At 34.5% G+C, this 20,257-nt stretch overlaps 1 protein-coding gene across 1 annotated transcript; it reads left to right on the plus strand.

Moving 5' to 3' along the window:
- The first annotated feature begins 145 nt into the window (after positions 1–145).
- LOC123549757 (protocadherin Fat 1-like) lies at positions 146–20,039 on the plus strand. The gene is made up of 10 exons (XM_053546591.1): positions 146–170; positions 6,488–6,625; positions 9,541–9,663; positions 14,422–14,604; positions 15,878–16,062; positions 16,336–16,633; positions 17,046–17,182; positions 17,402–17,691; positions 18,676–18,719; positions 19,111–20,039. The coding sequence occupies exons 1-10, from the start codon at positions 146–148 to the stop codon at positions 19,293–19,295; spliced, it is 1,608 nt and encodes a 535-aa protein (XP_053402566.1). The 3' UTR covers positions 19,296–20,039.
- Positions 20,040–20,257: the final 218 nt, after the last annotated feature.

Genomic DNA, 20,257 nt, shown 5'->3' on the forward strand with positions numbered 1-20,257 from the left:
GTGACAATGTTTTTGAGTATAGTATCTCGGCCATGTTCGATAACCACCCAAATCACCCCAGGCACTCATGGATTATGGCCCTTCAGGGTTTCAGAAATCTGCAAATTTAAGTTTATTTGGCAATAGCCATTTCGGTTTATTTACTATGTGCTTCTATACTACAGTGGATGGTATGATTAAACTATTAGAGGTTTCATAATTTTAGCCATACACACATTGTTATAAATTTTGTTCTCTTAAATAGCAATTATCATTACTCCTTTTTCTCATTTTAAAAGATAAAACTACATGTTTTTAAACTGAGAGATATTATCAGGAGTACTCCTGATAGTTATTGCAACATGGCAATAAAAAAAAAGGAATGCAAATCAATTTTCATAAACTTGCAATTGAGTCATAAAACTTCTCTATGCCTTTTCAATGTTTCGGCATACAACCTTCTTTTTAACCTTCTATATATTGAGTCATTAGAAACTTCTCTATGCCTTTTCAATGTTTTGGTTAACAGCCTTCTTTTAACCTTCTAGATATTAAGTCATTAGAAACTTCTCTATGCCTTTTCAATGTTTCGGTTAAAAGCCTTCTTTTAACTTCTAGAATGAGTCATTTAAACTTCTCTATCCTTTTAAATGTTTCGGCATCCAACCTTCTTTTTACCTTCTATATAGTCATTAGAAACTTCTCTATGCCTTTCAATGTTTCGGCATAACAACCTTCTTTTACCTTCTAGATGTTAAGTCATTAGAAACTTCTCTATGCCTTTTCAATATTTCGGCATAACAACCTTCTTTTTACCTTCTAGATATTAAGTATTAAACTTCTCTATGCCTTTTCAATGTTTCGGCTTAACACCTTCTTTTTACCTTCTGATATTAATATTAAAACTTCTCATGCCTTTTCAATGTTCGGATAACAACCTTCTTTTACCTTTTATATTGAGTCATTAGAACTTCTCTATGCTTTTCAATGTTTTGGCTAACACCTTCTTTTAACCTTCTAGATATAAGTCATTAAAACTTCTCTATGCCTTTTCAATGTTTCGGATAACAACCTTCTTTTTACTTCTTAGTGAAATCATAGAAACTCTCTATGCTTTTCAATGTTTCGGCATAAACCTTCTTTTTACCTTCTAAATGAGTCATTAGAAACTTCTCTATGCCTTTTCAATGTTTGGCTAAAGCCTTCTTTTACCTTCTAGATATTAAGTCATTAAAACTTCTCTATGCCTTTTCAATGTTTCGGATACAAGCCTTCTTTTTACCTTCTAGATATGAGTCATTAAACTTCTCTATGCCTTTTCAATGTTTCGGCTCTAAACCTTTTTTTACCTTCTAGATATAGTCATTATAAACTTCTCTATGCCTTTTCAATGTTTCGGCATAAAACCTCTTTTTACCTTCTAGATTTAAGTCATTAGAAACTTCTCTATGCCTTTTCAATGTTTCGGCATAACAACCTTCTTTTTACCTTCTAGATATTAAGTCATTAGAAACTTCTCTATGCCTTTTCAATGTTTCGGCATAACAACCTTCTTTTTCTTCTATTAGTCATTAGAACTTTATGCCTTTTCAGTTTCGCAAAAACCTCTTTTTACTTTAATATTAAGTCATTAGAAACTTCTCTATGCCTTTTCAATGTTTCGGCATAACAACCTTCTTTTTACCTTTAGATATTAAGTCATTATAAACTTCTCTATGCCTTTTCAATGTTTCGGCATAACAGCCTTCTTTTTACCTTCTAGATATGAAGTCATTAGAAACTTCTCTATGCCTTTCAAGTTTCGGCATAACAACCTTCTTTTACTTCTATTTAGTCATTAGAAACTTCTCATGCTTTTCAATGTTTCGGATAAATCTTCTTTTAACCTTCTAGCTAAGTCTTTAAAACTTCTTTATGCTTTCAATGTTTGGCAAATTAGACCTTCTTTTTTTCTAGAGATTAGTCATTAGAACTTTCTATGCTTTCAATTTTCGGCATACACCTTCTTTTTACTTCTACTATTAAGTCATTAAAACTTCTTATGCTCTTCATGTTTCGCTAAACTTCTTTTTACCTTTAGATTGAATATTTAAACTTTTCATGCCTTTCATGTTTCGCACACATACTTTATATTTCAGATAGTTGAGTATATAAACTTCTCATGCCTTTCAATGTTCGCATACACCTTCTTTTTGCCTTCTGATATAAGTTATAAACTTCTCTTGCTTTTCAATGTTTCGGCTTAAGCCTTTATTTTACTTCAGATTAATCATTATGAATTTTTGCCTTTTCAAAGTTTCGGCTATAAACACCTTCTTTTTACTTCTATATTTGATCATTAGAACTTCTTATGCTTTTCAATGTTTCGGCATAACAACCTTCTTTTTTACCTTAGATATTAAGTCATTAGAAACTTCTCTATGCCTTTTCAATGTTTCGGCATAACAGCCTTCTTTTTACCTTCTATATATTGAGTCATTAGAAACTTCTCTATGCATTTCAATGTTTCGGCATAACAACCTTCTTTTTACCTTCTATATATTGAGTCATTAGAAACTTCTCTATGCCTTTTCAATGTTTCGGCATCACAACCTTCTTTTTAACTTCTATCTATTGAGTCATTAGAAACTTCTTTATGCCTTTTCAATGTTTCGGCATAACAACCTTCTTTTAACTTCTATTGATTGAGTCATTAGAAACTTCTTCTATGCCTTTTCAATGTTTCGGCATAACAACCTTCTTTTTTTTTTTTTTTTAGAAATTAAGTCATTAGAAACTTCTCTATGCCTTTTCAAAGTTTCGGCATCACAACCTTCTTTTTAACTTCTATCTATTGAGTCATTAGAAACTTCTTTATGCCTTTTCAATGTTTCGGCATAACAACTTTCTTCTTACCTTCCAGATATGAAGTCATTATAAACTTCTCCATGCCTTTTCAATGTTTCGGCATCACAACCTTTGTTTTAACTTCTATATATTGAGTCATTAGAAACTTCTCTATGCCTTTTCAATGTTTCGGCTTAAGAGCCTTCTTTTTACCTTCTAGATATTATGTTATTATAAACTTTTCCATGCCTTTTCAATGTTTCGGCTTAACAGCCTTCTTTTTACCTTCTAGATATCAAGTCATTAGAAACTTCTCTATGCCTTTTCAATGTTTCGGCATAACAACCTTCTTTTTACCTTCTATATATTTAGTCATTAGAAACTTCTCTATGCCTTTTCAATGTTTCGGCATAACAACCTTCTTTTTGCCTTCTAGATATAGTCATTAGAAACTTCTCTATGCCTTTTCAATGTTTCGGCATAACAACCTTCTTTTTACCTTCTAGATATCAAGTCATTAGAAACTTCTCTATGCCTTTTCAATGTTTCGGCATAACAACCTTCTTTTTACCTTCTAGATATCAAGTCATTAGAAACTTCTCTATGCCTTTTCAATGTTTCGGCATAACAACCTTCTTTTTACCTTTTAGATATTAAGTCATTAGAAACTTCTCTATGCCTTTTCAATGTTTCGGCATAACAACCTTCTTTTTACCTTTTAGATATTAAGTCATTAGAAACTTCTCTATGCCTTTTCAATGTTTCGGACATAACAGTCTTCTTTTTACCTCCTACACATGAAGTCATTATAAACTTCTCTATGCCTTTTCAATGTTTCGGCATAATAGCCTTCTTTTTGCCTTCTAGACATAGTCATTAGAAACTTTTCTATGCCTTTTCAATGTTTCGGCATAACAGTCTTCTTTTTACCTCCTAGACATAAAGTCATTATAAACTTCTCTATGCCTTTTCAATGTTTCGGCATAATAGCCTTCTTTTTACCTTCTAGATATTAAGTTATTATAAACTTCTCTATGCCTTTTCAATGTTTCGACTCTTTATGCCTTCTAGATGTTAAGTCATTATAAACTTCTCTATGCCTTTTCAATGTTTCGGCATAACAGCCTTCTTTTTGCCTTCCAGATCTTAAGTTATTAGAAACTTCTCTATGCCTTTTCAATGTTTCGGCTTAACAGCCTTTATTTTTACCTTCTAGATGTTGAGTCATTAGAGACTTTTCTATGCCTTTTCAATGTTTCGGCTTAACAGCCTTCTTTTTTCCTTCTATATATTGAGTCATTAGAACTTCTCTATGCCTTTTCAATGTTTCGGCATAACAACCTTCTTTTTACCTTCCATATATTGAGTCATTAGAAACTTCTTTATGCCTTTTCAATGTTTCGGCATAACAACCTTCTTTTTGCCTTCTAGATATTGAGTCATTAGAAACTTCTCTATGCCTTTTCAATGTTTCGGCATAACAGCCTTCTTTTTACCTTCTAGATATGAAGTCATTATAAACTTCTCTATGCCTTTTCAAAGTTTCGGCATCACAACCTTCTTTTTAACTTCTATCTATTGAGTCATTAGAAACTTCTCTATGCTTTTCAAGTTTCGGCATACAACTTCTTCTTAACTTCTATCATTGAGTCATTAGAAACTTCTTATGCCTTTTCAATGTTTCGGCATAACAACTTCTTTTTTTGCCTTTAGAAATTAAGTCATAAAACTTTCCATGCCTTTTCAAGTTTCGGCATAACAACCTTCTTTTTAACCTTCTAGATATTAAGTCATTAGAAACTTCTCTATGCCTTTTCAATGTTTCGGCATAACAACCTTCTTTTTACCTTCTAGATATTAAGTCATTATAAACTTCTCTATGCCTTTTCAATGTTTCGGCATCACAAACTTTTTTTAATTTCTATATATTGAGTCATTAGAAACTTCTCTATGCCTTTTCAATGTTTCGGCATAACAACCTTCTTTTTACCTTCTTGATATTAAGTTATTATAAACTTCTCTATGCCTTTTCAATGTTTCGGCTTAAGAGCCTTCTTTTTACCTTCTAGATATGAAGTCATTATAAACTTCTCTGTGCCTTTTCAAAGTTTCGGCATCACAACCTTCTTTTTAACTTCTATCTATTGAGTCATTAGAAACTTCTTTATGCCTTTTCAATGTTTCGGCATAACAACCTTCTTTTTTTCCTTTTAGATATTAAGTCATTAGAAACTTCTCTATGCCTTTTCAAAGTTTCGGCATCACAACCTTCTTTTTAACTTCTATCTATTGAGTCATTAGAAACTTCTCTATGCCTTTTCAATGTTTCGGCATAACAACCTTCTTTTTACCTTCTATATATTGAGTCATTAGAAACTTCTCTATGCCTTTTCAATGTTTCGGCATAACAACCTTCTTTTTACCTTCTAGATATTGAGTCATTAGAAACTTCTCTATGCCTTTTCAATGTTTTGGCATAACAACCTTCTTTTTTTCCTTTTAGAAATTAAGTCATTAGAAACTTCTCTATGCCTTTTCAAAGTTTCGGCATCACAACCTTCTTTTTACCTTCTATATATTGAGTCATTAGAAACTTCTCTATGCCTTTTCAATGTTTCGGCATAACAACCTTCTTTTTACCTTCTAGATATTAAGTCATTAGAAACTTCTCTATGCCTTTTCATTTTCGGCATACAACTTCTTTTTACCTTTAGATATTAATATTATATAAAACTTCTCTATGCCTTTTCAATGTTTCGGCATAACACCTTCTTTTTACCTTCTAATATTGAGTTATTAGAAACTTCTTCTATGCCTTTTCAATGTTTCGGCTTAAAACCTTCTTTTACTTCTAGATATGAAGTCATTATAAACTTTCTGATGCTTTTCAAGTTTCGGTTACAAGCCTTCTTTTTAACCTTCTATTATTAAGTCATTAGAAACTCTTTATGCCTTTTCAATGTTTCGGCATAACAACCTTCTTTTTTCCTTTAGATATTAAGTCATTAGAAACTTCTCTATGCCTTTTCAATGTTTCGGCATAACAACCTTCTTTTTACCTTCTAGATATTAAGTCATTAGAAACTTCTCTATGCCTTTTCAAATGTTTCGGCATTACAGAGCCTTCTTTTAACTTCTATATATTAGTCATTAGAAACTTCTCTATGCCTTTTCAATGTTTCGGCTGATCAACCTTCTTTTTACCTTATAGATATTAAGTTATTATAAACTTCTCTATGTCTTTTCAATGTTTCGGCTGAACAGCCTTCTTTTTACCTTCTAGATATTAACTTATTAGAAACTTCTCTATGCCTTTTCAATGTTTCGGCATAACAACCTTCTTTTGCATTCTGAATTTTAAGGCATTAGAACCTTTTACATGACATTGCCTTCTAGATGTTTAGCTATTAGGATGTTCTTTAGGCCTTCTATGTGTTAAGGCTTTAAACCATTCTTTATGACTTCAGCTGTTTAAGCTTAGAACTTTCTTTATGCTTTCTAGATGTTTAGGCATTAGACCTTTCTTTATGTAATCTATATCTTAACGCATTAGCACGTTCTTTATGCATTCTATATCTTTAAGCATTAGGACTTTCTTCATGCCTTCTAGATCTTTAAGTATTACGAATTTTCATAACGTATTTGTAATTTGTCATATTAATTTCCAATGACTGTATTTCAGCGTCTGTGACAATCGATTCTTCAACAACGAATATCAGCGACATTATATATACAGCGACAGTATCGGATGATGAGGGAGATCCTATTACAATGTCTTTAATATGTGACCCAACAGCTTGTCCCTTTGCTATCAATAACAGTAAGTTCTTTTTAATTTTCAGTGTGTTGTTGTGTCTTTAAACTTTTACTGGGAGAATTTAATTCAACCAATATTCGAACTGAAAAATATGTGTACTACATGTTTCGTTCTCATAATTTGCCTAATATACCAGGCGGATCTACTTTGGAAATTAAAATGTTTAAAATTATTTATTTAAAAGTGATATCTAAAAGTACTTGGTGGCAAAAAAATATATTTAATATATCAATAGCCAGTTAACCCGCATTTGACAGATGCAGTAAAACGAGTAGTCAGACCTGTTTATGCGGCGTTGACATTTCGGGTCAACGTCGGATACCCATTATTGACTATTGTTAATCTGACAGCTGTTGACAGAATGATGTGAACTGCAGTCAGTGATGTAACCACATTCTGGACTATCGCTTTATCATTGATATTTATCCGTTTTGTTCTTAAATGGAACTATTTTGTGTAGAGCTTGAACTTAGATGTTGTTAGAAAAAAAGTAAGCACTACCTGATACCAGAGTATAAGAATATTTCACTATTGAAACATCTAGCTCTAAGGTAACTGTTTAGGCGGTAACGAGGCTCTGTCGAGTACCGTAAACAGTTACACGAGAGCCAGATATTTCCATCTGCACCTTCAATTAGTGAGAGATTGCATACCGTTATCTTCAAATAATAGAAGAAATAAACTAAATCGAATGTGTTTTCTTTTAAGCACTATTTTATCATATTCTATGAACTTTCGCATTCATTCATAAGTTGCAGCACGTGAATCATCTTTCACTCTGGGGTGTAGGACGAGTTTTTCTAGCGCCGGCAAAACACGCCGGAAAAACTTGTCTAGCATGTAAGAAATTTAGTTCTTGCATACCGGACTGGGATTTCCGGTGATATCACCGGTACTGGAAAACTCCATCTTACGTATCCAGTTTGTGGTTTAGCGCAGTAATTATTATTTTTACGTAAAACCGGATAAAAATCAAATGCCTTGATAGTTAATCTTATTGTTTCTTATAATATATTTCTCGATTAAAAGAACGTTAATTTTCGAAAAAAGCATAACGATAAACAAAACCGGACATATTACGTTGCTCTTGTCTTTGTAACGTCAAGATGTACTTCTTGTTTACGGACGCAAGTTCCCGCGCTTTGGTAATACGCTCCTGTAAGGAAATAGTGCTCTTAGAAATATATTTATTTGATTCTATTTTACTACTATATGTTGAATATAGCAGGTAAGAATAAGATTTTGTCACTGGTTTTAGGTACTGGTGGTAATATCCTATCTCTCAGGGTAACTGTTTAAATCGGCAGAGCCTCGTTACCGCCTGAACAGATATTGCCATCCATCTGCACATACAACCAGTGAAAAAATTTCATATTGTTACTCAGGAAGCCGTTGAATCCGCCTCTAGAAATGTAAAGTCTGATTTTCTTGAGCTCGCTTTGAGGCTTTCCCTTATTTCATATTATCTAATAAAATTACATTTACCTCAGTAAAATGAGTTAAGCTGCAACTTAATGTTATTTTGTGATATCTTGGTTGTCGATTTTGAAAGCGTCAATTTGTTTTTGTATTGATAAAATATAATGACACCGAACAGCGAGGCAGGAACTGATATATTTTCATAACTTTTTGAACATTGAAAGAAAAATGAATACAATTTGAAAATGATCGTTTGAAGTAACTCACGTTACAGCTGCAGAATTCTTCGGGTTTGCTAGTGCAGTAGCGTCATGGGCTCGTGCACCAACCAGTCCCACGGGATTTCGCAGATCTTGCTGCCTTAACCATGTTTATGATACGGTTACATTGTAATATTCCTTTATCCATACTACATGCTGTCTTAAAGAGAATTCCTATAGTTTTTTTCCTTTCATAGAATTTTTTTAAATTCACATATATGATAGGAAAATTTGTGCTGAAAACAATGAACAAATAAAAACAATAGGTCACCAGGCTTGTTTTTGTGAAAAATTGCTTTGAACACACCCACTGTTGCTGAAACTGCCAGCGATGTTTCAACATTTACATAATTTTCTGCTTTTTTTTATAAATACCAACCAAAACATACATCCAGGCAGCACAATACGGGTTTTTCTTTTTACGGATTTTATTATATACTTATTTGATATCATAGTCATATTTGTAATACTATATCCTTACAATAATGGGTATAAATGAAAGAAAATATTGTTTCTTATTTACTTTTGTGAACTTTTTTCAATGAAAAATACCCATAGTGAAGAATTTGTTTTTTTAATTTTGAAAAAACTCTTTCATAGAATTTTTTCTTTTTCTTCTTGTGTATAGATAATTGTATTGTGAGCATAAAAATGGCTAAACATGTATGGGTCACCAGGCTAAATTTTATGTTAAGACCGCTAGAATACAACACCTGTTCGGACGGAAATGGCGCGAACCTGGCCAAATTGATTACATGTATGTCTGCTAAAAGTTAAAAAAAAGTTTTAAAAATTCTTAATTCTTTCTATAATTGAATACTAAATAATCTGAAAGGTGATATTGTCTTATCAGTACTAAGTCAATTATCTTACATTATATAAACAACACTGTCTTTGTACTAAAATGCGATGTGAAAACACAACCACAAAAATAGCAAGATACCTGTCAGGCATGATACTTGTCAATACAACATAAACCAGTATCAACATTTGATTACTGATATAACTTATCAAAAATGTTATTTCATTCAAAATTCCTCATATTTAAGATTGTCTGTAACATGTTTCAACAAATGTTGACTTCAGTTCAGTTTTCCATAGAAAGTGTCGGCTGCGCAGAAAGATGCGCATAAAAAACTATAGGAATTCCCTTTAATTGCATTATCAAAGCTTTCGTGGAAAAAATGACCTAATATAGACTTGTATGAAAGGGACTTACTTTCAGGTTCGTCATTTCAGATGGTGAAATAACAATAACAAGTGACCCCAGTCTTCTGACACAGACAACTTATACCTTCATTCTCACAGCAGACGACGGTTTCAGCACAGTGACGTCATCAAATATTTCTGTCACAATTACAAGTATGACATTTTTTGCTTATTTAGGGTTACATTTCAGTCCAGAACAAAAACAGTAATCGCAGAACTAAAGGCTGGGATACTAAATATCTAAGCCATTGAAATAATAAAGTGACAGAAAGTGTTTGTTTAACAAGTTTAGTTACATGTAGTACCTTTTAGAAGGTTTCTCTTAAATTTATTGATCAATTAATTAATTATATTGAATGTTGTGCTACGATAAATTCTGGGCTAGCCGGGGACGCAACTTTATCAGTTTTTCTTTTTTTTCAAAATTACTTCTGAATAGTATGTAGCAGTCACAGTTTGACCTTTTGGCATGAAATGAGCCAATACTTTTTCACGTGAACCCCAGAAAGCATCCAGCATATTATGTTATTAACCTTGTCAGCAGTGGGAGACAGCTTAGACTTCTTGGGAAGTGGGGAACCAGCTCGTTTCCACTGCTTTGACTGAGCCTTTGTTCAGGTGCAGCATAATGAATCCATATTTCATTCCCAGTGACAATACATTTCAAAAACTTATTTTCATCACGTTTAGAACGCCCCAAATGGTCTTTTGCTGTGGTCACCCTGGATGCCTTTTGGTTTTCTGTCAGCTGTTTCGGCACCCACCTAACACTTACCTTGCCCTTACCTAAGTTTGCGTATAAAATCTGATGTGCCGACACTGTACCTCCTAAACTGATTACCTATCTGCAGTGTTACTCTGCGATCTTTGTTGACAAAAAGCTCAACATTCGCCACCATTGTAGGGTTCACTACCTCAACGGGCCTCCTTGGCCTAGGCTTGTCCCTCACACTTGTCCTGCCCTCCCTGAACTGTGAAACCCAGCTATAAAATGTTGAACGGGATATGCAGGCTTTAGAAAAAGCTTTTCTGCAACCTTTGAAAAATGTAGCAAGGGTTTTCACCGTCTAAAAGCAGGAATTTTATTACAGATCTCTATTCCTCCAGCTTAGAGTCCATGGTAGCTCTAACATCTACCTTGTTTAAATGCCCAAACACTTCTCATTGAAAATAAACTGACCGATCTGTAGGTGATAAAATGTAATAATATGTGTAGGGAGCTGCACGTTGAAAGACAGGCATGAGTACACAAAGTCCGGATGTTTTCCGACCGCCTCTCGTAGTCGGCCAAGTTTCTTATTTACTAGATGCGTAGGGAAACACAGACACTTGGGGTTCGGACCTCCACACACCCCATTCTCCTACGCCCATGGTTATAAGTTTAGCCAATATATTTTAGCATTTTACCATGTATTGAGCATAGGTGACGATCATAAAACGCATTTTGTAACATTTCAGCGTGTTTTTAAAAAATGTATTTTTACCATCAATGCTCTCAATACTAGAAGATATGCAACATCTCACGAACACTAGGGAAACAATAGCCAGTTAAACGTTTAAATGAACCCCTACCAATGAATCACTGGTATCAATCGTCAGATCTGTTACCATTCTGTTAAATGACACCGGTCCCGACAACTGTCGTTTGTATTCCGACGAGAAATCAATAAAAAATATAAATCAATCTATCTAAATTCTATGGAACACTTCCTTGCGAATAGATCCCTGCTTTGAACTGCGCATATCGTTGCCGGGTACCAAAATTAGAGAGTTTGAGATTTCAAACTTCGCCTTCCCCTTCAACGTCTCTCATATATATTTTGGGTAAAACGTCACCGATATGCGTGTATTTTATTTATATCACACGTTGCTACTAAAGTTTTCCATGTAATATCACGTAAGCCTAAGACTTCTTTATTACTATGCGAAATAAAAAGCTTAGTTTCGGGATTTCTGCTTGTTAAATTATTTGATTATCCATATATATAATTAGACTAAATTTGATGCGAAACACTATCAATAGGTATAAGAATAATGAAGTTTTGTATGGCTAATGGTTTAACTAAATACATTGAATTGAACCTGGAAGTATGAAGTTATCAACCGATTTTGAGAAACTTTTGAGATTTTGTTCAAACTTTAACTTCTACGGCATATTTGTGTCCCCAGGCGGTATCGATTATACTAGATAGGCCTTTGTCGTATGAAGTGAAGTTTTGAACGTCCGAAGATCATGTGATATCACGAAAGTCGAAACTTCATTCTTTTTACATCTACTCTGTCCACATACTCGGCATCAAAGACTGAAATCTGGATGGAAGCACATGGCATGACAGTCATTTTACTTGAACAATAAATAATTACGCGCGATTATCATTTGGTGGAACATTTTATTTTCACATCCAAATAAAAACAATATGTTTCTGTCGGACACTTAATACGACAATTGCGTTTTAATTATAAACATATAATGGTATTAGTAAGACGGAAAATTTTTCTGAAGTATCAGACAATTTCAGATCTAGGATATCATGATGACAGACGTTTCCTGTTAGCCGTATGGGATAACTCCATTCTTTAAATGCACGGAACCAGAGCCTGGCAGAGGGACATTGTGGGTTAATTCCCCCTTTGATTCTTACATTTTACAAAGAAAGTCGGTCTGGAAACTCGGTGTGACCCTACCTTACTGAAATGGGTGACGCCCTCTTTAATGTTGGTGTCCCTCTAACCAAAATTCCTTGATCCGCAGATGCTTTACTTATAAAATAGTATATTAAAATCATATTGTGCTGTCTGAGAGTTTGGCATTATACACAGTCATACAGAGTGTCAATATCACGTTGATATGATCATTATAGGTTATTAACTTTGTATGTGGATATATGCACGAGTTCTGCAGCGGTAATATTGCGCGACTTTAGGAGCGCAATATTGTCCGCGAAAGAACGAGTGCATATATCCACATACAAAGTTTATAACCTTTCTATTACATATCCACTATCAAATGATTAATTTATATCTAAATTATCGTTCAGTCACGAAAGACAGGAAAAAATATGGAAAAAAATTCTCTGAAAACGCAATAAACCAATCAAACTGACGCGCATTAATATTTTCCGCGAAAATGACGTCAACTTGTTATCGCAACGTGCGCGTGGACGCCATGGACGTCACGCGATTCTTTCCATTACAACGTTAAGAAAACATTCCACGTCCTATATTAGTCCAACTCATGACGTAATTATAACTTTCATTTCACTTCAGTCTGATAAATTACTACGTGCCAGTATCTAATAGGTCAGATTAATCAAAGTGTAAAAGTAAACAAAATGTTGCATAAATTACAAATTAAACTAACACACAATAGCAACAAAAATCTAAAGAAACGAAATCCGCAATGGACGGACCGTCAGGGGAGGTAACTAGAGTCACGGATTGGGACTAGTCCGATATGAAAGCGTTCAACGTCATGATATGGAAAAATATTGCACGATCGCGGTCCACTGAAACCCAATGGAAAGTAATTTTAGGTATGTAATAATCATTTTTATTTCCTCTCATGTATGATTTACAATCGTGCATTGTATACTGACTATACTGACACAATTTTATATAAAACCTAAATGTTTGGAGCAACACTAACGAGTTTTTACATTGTTCACATTGTTTTATCGTGTTTTTTTTCTTCTTTTTTTCTTGTTTTTTTTTTTTTTTTTTTTTTTTTTGTTGTTGGTAATCGCTCTAATATCCATGCGATGATTATATTAATTGAAATGTTTTTTTATTTAATTTTCATTTTTTCATTTTTAAAACCTCTTGTAAAATTCCTGCCCTTTCGGACAATTGGTATCAAAATGCACGAAAAAAACGATCATAGGGTCAATTCGTTTCACTTTTGCGGCGTACGCCGTTTCGCCGCGTACAACCGGCTAGGCGTTCGTTTGGCTTGCCGGCACTGCCCGAGTCTACCCGGCGTACGCCGATGTGCGCCGGTCTTGCGAGATAGGCTAACCGGCAAATCATATATTTTCGCGATACAAAATCGAGTAAACATTTGAAAATTTGGGTATTATCAGTAAATGTAGAAACATGCTGCAAGAACTATTTGCTAACTTATTTGGAAAAGGCCGCAAGAGAAAATCATAATAAATTGGAAACTTATTTTTTTGTTTCTGCAGCTCTCGTGGCTGGCGTACGCCGAAGCGTTCGTTTTATTGATAAACCGGCGAGATTTTTTTCTTGCCGTCCACGTGACCGGCGTGCCCCGGGTTGAGTGAAACGAATTGGCCCATAATTACGGATAAATTGAATGGGCGGATTAAAAGAAGAAAGGTTCTCTTCTAATGTTTGAAATCTCAAGGAATTTTAATCGAACTTCATCTTCATACGTTAACTTCGCAAGAGACGTTGAAGGGGAAGGCGAAGGTTGAAATCTCAAACTCTCTATTGATACCGTTTCGACTGCATTATACCGGATTATCGCTTCACCACGTGTTACACGAGGTTTATTTACATAAAGAAGTGATGATCTGGTTTAACATAGCCGTAAGAGTAACAATTTTGGTTCCCGGTTTATGACATGCGCTACACAAAGTGAGGGTCCAGCGCAAGCAAGTGTTCCCATTGTTCGTCCAGTGTTGCATATCTTCTAGTATTGAGAGCATTGATGGTAAAAATACATTTTTTAAAAACACGCTGAAATGTTTCAAAATGCGTTTTATGATCGTCACATATGCTTTATACATCGTGAAATGCTAAAATATATTGGCTAAACTTAACCAGGGGCGGAGGAGAATGGGGTGTGTGGAGGTCCGAGCCCCAAGTGTCTGTGTAGGGAAATGTATTATTAGTGTTGACATTTATTTAGATGATACCAAATAAATGATGTAAAGGGATTTTATTTTCCAGATATAAATGTGAAGCCAGTTATAACGAATCTACCAGCACCAACGCAAACGGTATTAGAGAACCAGGCTGCCGGAACGCTTGTTTTTCAGGTGTCACAGTCAGATGCCAACGGGGACACGCCCACTTTCTATGCTACATTTAGCAGTACAGCTTGTGCCGGAATGTATGACGTCAATTCTACTGGTAAAAACTTTACTTCCGAAAATTTATATATAATTTTCTTCCATTATTTTTCAAAATGTTTGCTTAGATAGCTTGATAAAAGTGCAATTTGACATTTTACATATGTTTCCATTATAGGACTGAATTATTCTTCCTGGCGTTCATGTATGTGTAGACCCTGCCGAATAACGCACACATGGAATAACCTTGCCGAAAAACGTACATATGCAATAACCCTGCCGAATAACGTATATATGGAATAACCCTGCCAAATAACTCGCACATCGAACAAACCTGCCGAATCACGCACTTCTGGAATTACTAACACAGCCCAATGACGCAAACATCGAATAACCCAACCGAATAACGCACACACTGAATAATTCCAGCTGAATAACGCACACATTGAATAAACCCACCCGAAAGACGCACACATAGAATAACCCTGCCGCATAGCGCACATATGGAATAAACCCTGCCGAATAACGCCGAAAGGGCTTAATTAATGTTAAATTACTGTATTAAAGGCAGGGTTTGCACACACATGAACACCAAAAATGATTTAATCCTTCCAAAACCAAGTAAACATGTTCCGGACCGATTTTGCGAAAGCAACTTTTCATCAAACTACAAATTTATCTAAATCATGATCATCGGGTAGAAATAATCTCACTATATACGAAAATGAGTGCTCATTTGTAATTTTCGTTCAGTATAAGGAAAATTATTGCCGTTTTTCGAATACTGATTGACGCAAACCTGAAATACGCGCGTAGACACAAAAAAGTATGAAATGTGTTCATCGATGTATGAACGCCTCTGTTAAACCAGTTCATTTATTTGGGAAGGGCTGAATTCTAATGTTGTAATAACTTGTGGCCCAACCCATTTGCTTTTGTTACCCCTTATGTCTATGTGCTGTGTATTATTATGCGTTAAGAAGCAATAAAATATGATTAAATCATTTGTTTGAATTGTACAAACTGATAGCTTCGAATAATGTAATTAAAACAGCAGCCTCCTTTATTATTGATGTGACAAGCGAACTCATTTTTGATCTGATTCAGACTACTTGCATAAGGTTGATTGGATGACTTTTCTGTTGTACGTTTACTAGCCTTGAAATCGCTTTGGGTTTCATACTACTGTAATAATCAGCATATGTGTATACTCGTCCGTTCAACTGTTTGTGTTAATTGTCTATACACAAACAGTGTTTCAAACTTCAGGAATACACAATGTTACTTTTTTGCAGAAATTAAGCGTTTGGTGTATCGATATTTTTTGCTTTTAGATGGCAGTGTAACGACTCTTGCGTCGCTTGATTACGAGACCGATACGTCATGTACGTTAACTATAACCGTATCTGACGGAGTGGCTACGTCAGACCCAGAAACGCTCACTATTGACGTCGGGGATGAGGACGAACCACCGATCTTCACAAGTAATGCGTACGTCATCACTACAGAGGAAGTTGCGGTATGTTGAATGCCTACTTAAATAGCTGCATCGTACATCAAACATATTTGTTTGAGTTTTATTTTTTTCCTTTATTAACTTCATCGCTTAAATGATATGTTGTTACATTTTGTTTTGTTTCTTTGATAAGAGCAGTGTACTCAGCTTTTGGCAGGAACTCGATTATATCTTTGAATGAGTTTAAATGAAGTGTTTACAGCAACGATTAGGCATAATTTATGATATTGGAGCTTTATATTGCACATTTATTAATCCATATTTTATGATTCACAGGATGGAACGACATTGCCAGACGTGGGGATATCCGCCACCGACCCTGAAGGCACGGCAGTATCTTTATCATTGAACTGCGCATATGTTGACATTGATAGTGTTTCTGGTATCGTTACCATGACAACGAATTATGACATCGAAACATCAGCTACGAATCCTTACACGATCGCTTGTATAGTTACAGCAACGGATGCTACAAGCCAGACGTCAACAGCCACACTTGACGTCATTATTAGTGACGGCAATGATAATGCGCCAGTATTTACTGAGGCCATCTACACTTCATATATTGCCGAAGGTACATATTTTTTTCTATATATACCTTTCAACTGCAACATATGAATTTTATTTTTAGTAAATTGATGTCATCTCTAGATTTAATAAATGTTTGGTTGTTTTGTGTTTAGTGCTATTTTTTCAATAGTATTCCGGTTGTGTAATGGCGGGTAGTTAACCTAACCAGTGTTCCGGGATTCTGTGCTAGTACTGTTTTCCACAAGTAACTACCAACTTCCCCACATGAATCAGAGTTAAAGGATGAATGACTTCAGATACAATGTCTCTTATTAATCGTCACGGAGAGCATACACCTCGCTCGGGGATCGAACTTGCGGCCTGGCGATCCATAGATTTGCGCTCTCCCTACTGAGATCAAAACTCATTTTCTTCTTAATAACAGATATAATGTCTATATTTTTTATGTATTGTAGGTCATACTGGATACGGCATAATTGAAAACGTCATTGCAGCTGACGCCGACAGGACATCACCCAATAACGTTATTACGTTTTCTATGACCCCTACAACAAGTTTCAGTATTGGGGGGTCTGGCGAAATACAGAACATAGTATGCGGAATCTGCTGTTTTATTAATTTCTTTAAACATTAAGTTCACATTGACGATTCTTTTTGTTAGTTCTAAGACATCGAAATTAGAAACCATAGATTGGTAAAATGCATAATTATATACCCATTTTGAGTAGACATCCTTGCAAAATTTTGCATAAAATTCCATACCGTTACTTATTCTACAGGATATATGCTAAGTCGACATGTATTATTTTAGGTCGATTTATCAGGCGACACAGCCGGAACAACCTACACCCTGACGGTAACAGCCACTGACGGCGGGTCACCCTCTCTTTCAAGTACCGCTACTGTTATTATTTCCGTTTTAACCACAACGACTACAACAACAACAATGGCTGCAACAACAACTTCCGGTAGCGGACTCTTCTCTGACACCGCAAATATAGTGCTTTTCGCGCTTGCTGTATTTGCTGCCGCACTTCTGTCGGTTCTGGTTGCACTTTTTATTTGGCGATATTGCTGTAGACAAAGGTTAATAGGGAAAACGTAAGTGTGCTTAGTTGTTATATTAAACTGTAATTTACATTCAGAAAAACAATATTTTTTTTTTCGAAACAGCGCCTTTTTGTCTCAAAAATAAAATAATTGTTTTGTTATCGTTAAAAAATAAAGTAGAAATTGTTAATTATCTCATGTTTTATGTCGTCGGAGTAATATAAGGCCATGTCATATTTATAATATATTACACTTCTTGCCTTCAAGTTAGTGAAGTGTTCGTGTTCATTATTACTCTTTGAACAGTGTACATATAGAGATTAACGTCTTTCTGACTGAGTCTGGAAGTGCAACTTTCAGCTCTTTGGACATATATATCTGTCTGAGTCAATTGTTTAAAGATGTGGAAATAAAATATGTGCTGATTTATGCAATGGGAGGATTTTAGATTTTTACGCAGGTGGGAGTTTATTTTATTGTTAGTTCTTGTTAAGAGTAACAGAAAAACGATTATCTCAAGTTCAATTCAGCATACCTGTCGTATTGTTTCGTTCAGAAATGTTCGGAGCCGTTGAATTCTCAAATCTACGGTGCCCGTAAAGTGACATGTGAAACTTTTATTATTTCGTTTTCACGAAATAACATTTCGTTTTTACAAAATAACATTTCGTTCTTACGAAATCTTATTTCGTAAAAACGAATTATTATTTCGTAAAAACGAAATCTTATTTCGTAAAAACGAAATGTTATTTCATAGAAACGAAATCTTATTTCGTTAAAACGAAATGTTATTTCGTAAAAACGAAATCTTTTTTCATAAAAACGAAATATTTCGTAAAAACGAAATCTTATTTCGTAAAAAAGAAATGTATTATATGAAAAAACGAAATCTTATTTCGTTAAAACGAAATGTTATTTCGTAAAAACGAAATGTATTTCGAAAAAACGAAATGTTATTTCGTCCGGCCTTATAACATTGATATCGAAAGACAATAGCTTGTTATTCTCTATTAACAAGAAGATATACATTTTCAGGTCTTGTATATCGAGAATTGGTCCAAAGGAAAACAATTTGCGAGGTAATGTCTTCCTTTTGCATTACAAACATATTTTGATAGTTTTTGATATTTTAATACAGTAGGATGTCTCTGCTTTTCGTCTCAAATTATTAACAATTTAAGGTAACACAGCTAACAACTAAAACCAGTTACATTTTTGCTTCAGATCTCATAGTTTTTTTATTTATTTTTGGAGCACATTTTTGGTTTTACGGCTTTTACAATACAGAGTGACGTATTTGACGATGTTGTTTAGATTGCGATTTAAACTGTATTGAAAAAAATGTATACAAACACTGTACAGTCCGGTCTTAAAGTCGTGCTTGTTTTAAAACATTTAAAATCTTCATTTTTTTGCAACTACATGCAGTTAGGAAAAACTGCATTCATACGATTCTTTTTCATTGCACAGATTCTTTTAAAGGTCACTCGGAGAGTGGCAGCACTAATAACTTACGTAGCCCATCACCAAGAAATGTCACGCCTTCTCATCATAATGACGTATATATCAACCATGTATCGGAGGACACGCCTAGATATAAGGGGGACAACTATGTCATGACACCAAGATGGCTGGAAAAACAGTTTATGAAATAAATTACTGCAAAACATTTGCGAAGACAATACAGTCACTATTATTCCGGTGTACTAATTATAACAGTATTCTTTTGCTGGAGTTGTTTTTGGCATTCGATTATAAGAGGACGTTTCTGACAAAATGTGCGACATGTGTCTTTGAATGCAACGGCAATTAATTCTGAAATAAATAGCATTTTTATCATTGGCAGGAGGAAACTGACTGCTTTGTTCTATAAAGCTTGGCAGTTAGCTGTCAAAATAGGTAGTTGCATCTGTGATCACCGTTCTTTTAGATTTCTATAATATTTTTTTCTCAAACTTTGCAATTGAAAATTAGAAAGCAAATGTGCACACGTTTAACAATATTTTATTTCAACACGTTTATTTGTTATGCACAGTTATAAGTTAGACTTTCATCCCATTTATTACACCGATTTCAACACTTTCATGTTCTGTTATATGTATTTATTTGTCTCTGGTTTAAATTTTCATACTACTTACATTATCAAACAAGTGAAATATTAAGTTGCGTTCAAGTTCGTTTTGTTGTATATAACTAGTAGGCGAAATGCAAGGTGTTGCTACAAATATGTTTTTGCTGTATCTACTCCTAGTTTTTCATAGGTTTCATTGAGTCGAATGTTTTTCTCCAGTATGCCACAGGTATTTATTTAAAGTTCAATGAACAAAACACCAAGGCTGTAAAATGAAATACTTGTTGATACCATTGTGGCTTTTTATTCTTCTATCAAAAAAGGTCCGATATAGAAATCTTCAGTGTAGTTGGCGTTTTCTTGTTTAGCATTGACACAGTTGTAAATAAAAAGAAAAATTTTACAGATTACCCTCAAAAGTTCAATGGCTCAAATGCTTACGAACATACTGGAAGAAATGACCATTATCGCGCACCGGAAGTACGACAGGAAGTGACGTCACAGCAGGACACGGAACCAAGAAGATCTCCTATAGGTTGTGAGAGA

Source organism: Mercenaria mercenaria, chromosome 6, assembly GCF_021730395.1.
Source record: "Mercenaria mercenaria strain notata chromosome 6, MADL_Memer_1, whole genome shotgun sequence".
In the NCBI taxonomy this organism is placed as follows: Eukaryota; Metazoa; Mollusca; class Bivalvia; order Venerida; family Veneridae; genus Mercenaria; species Mercenaria mercenaria.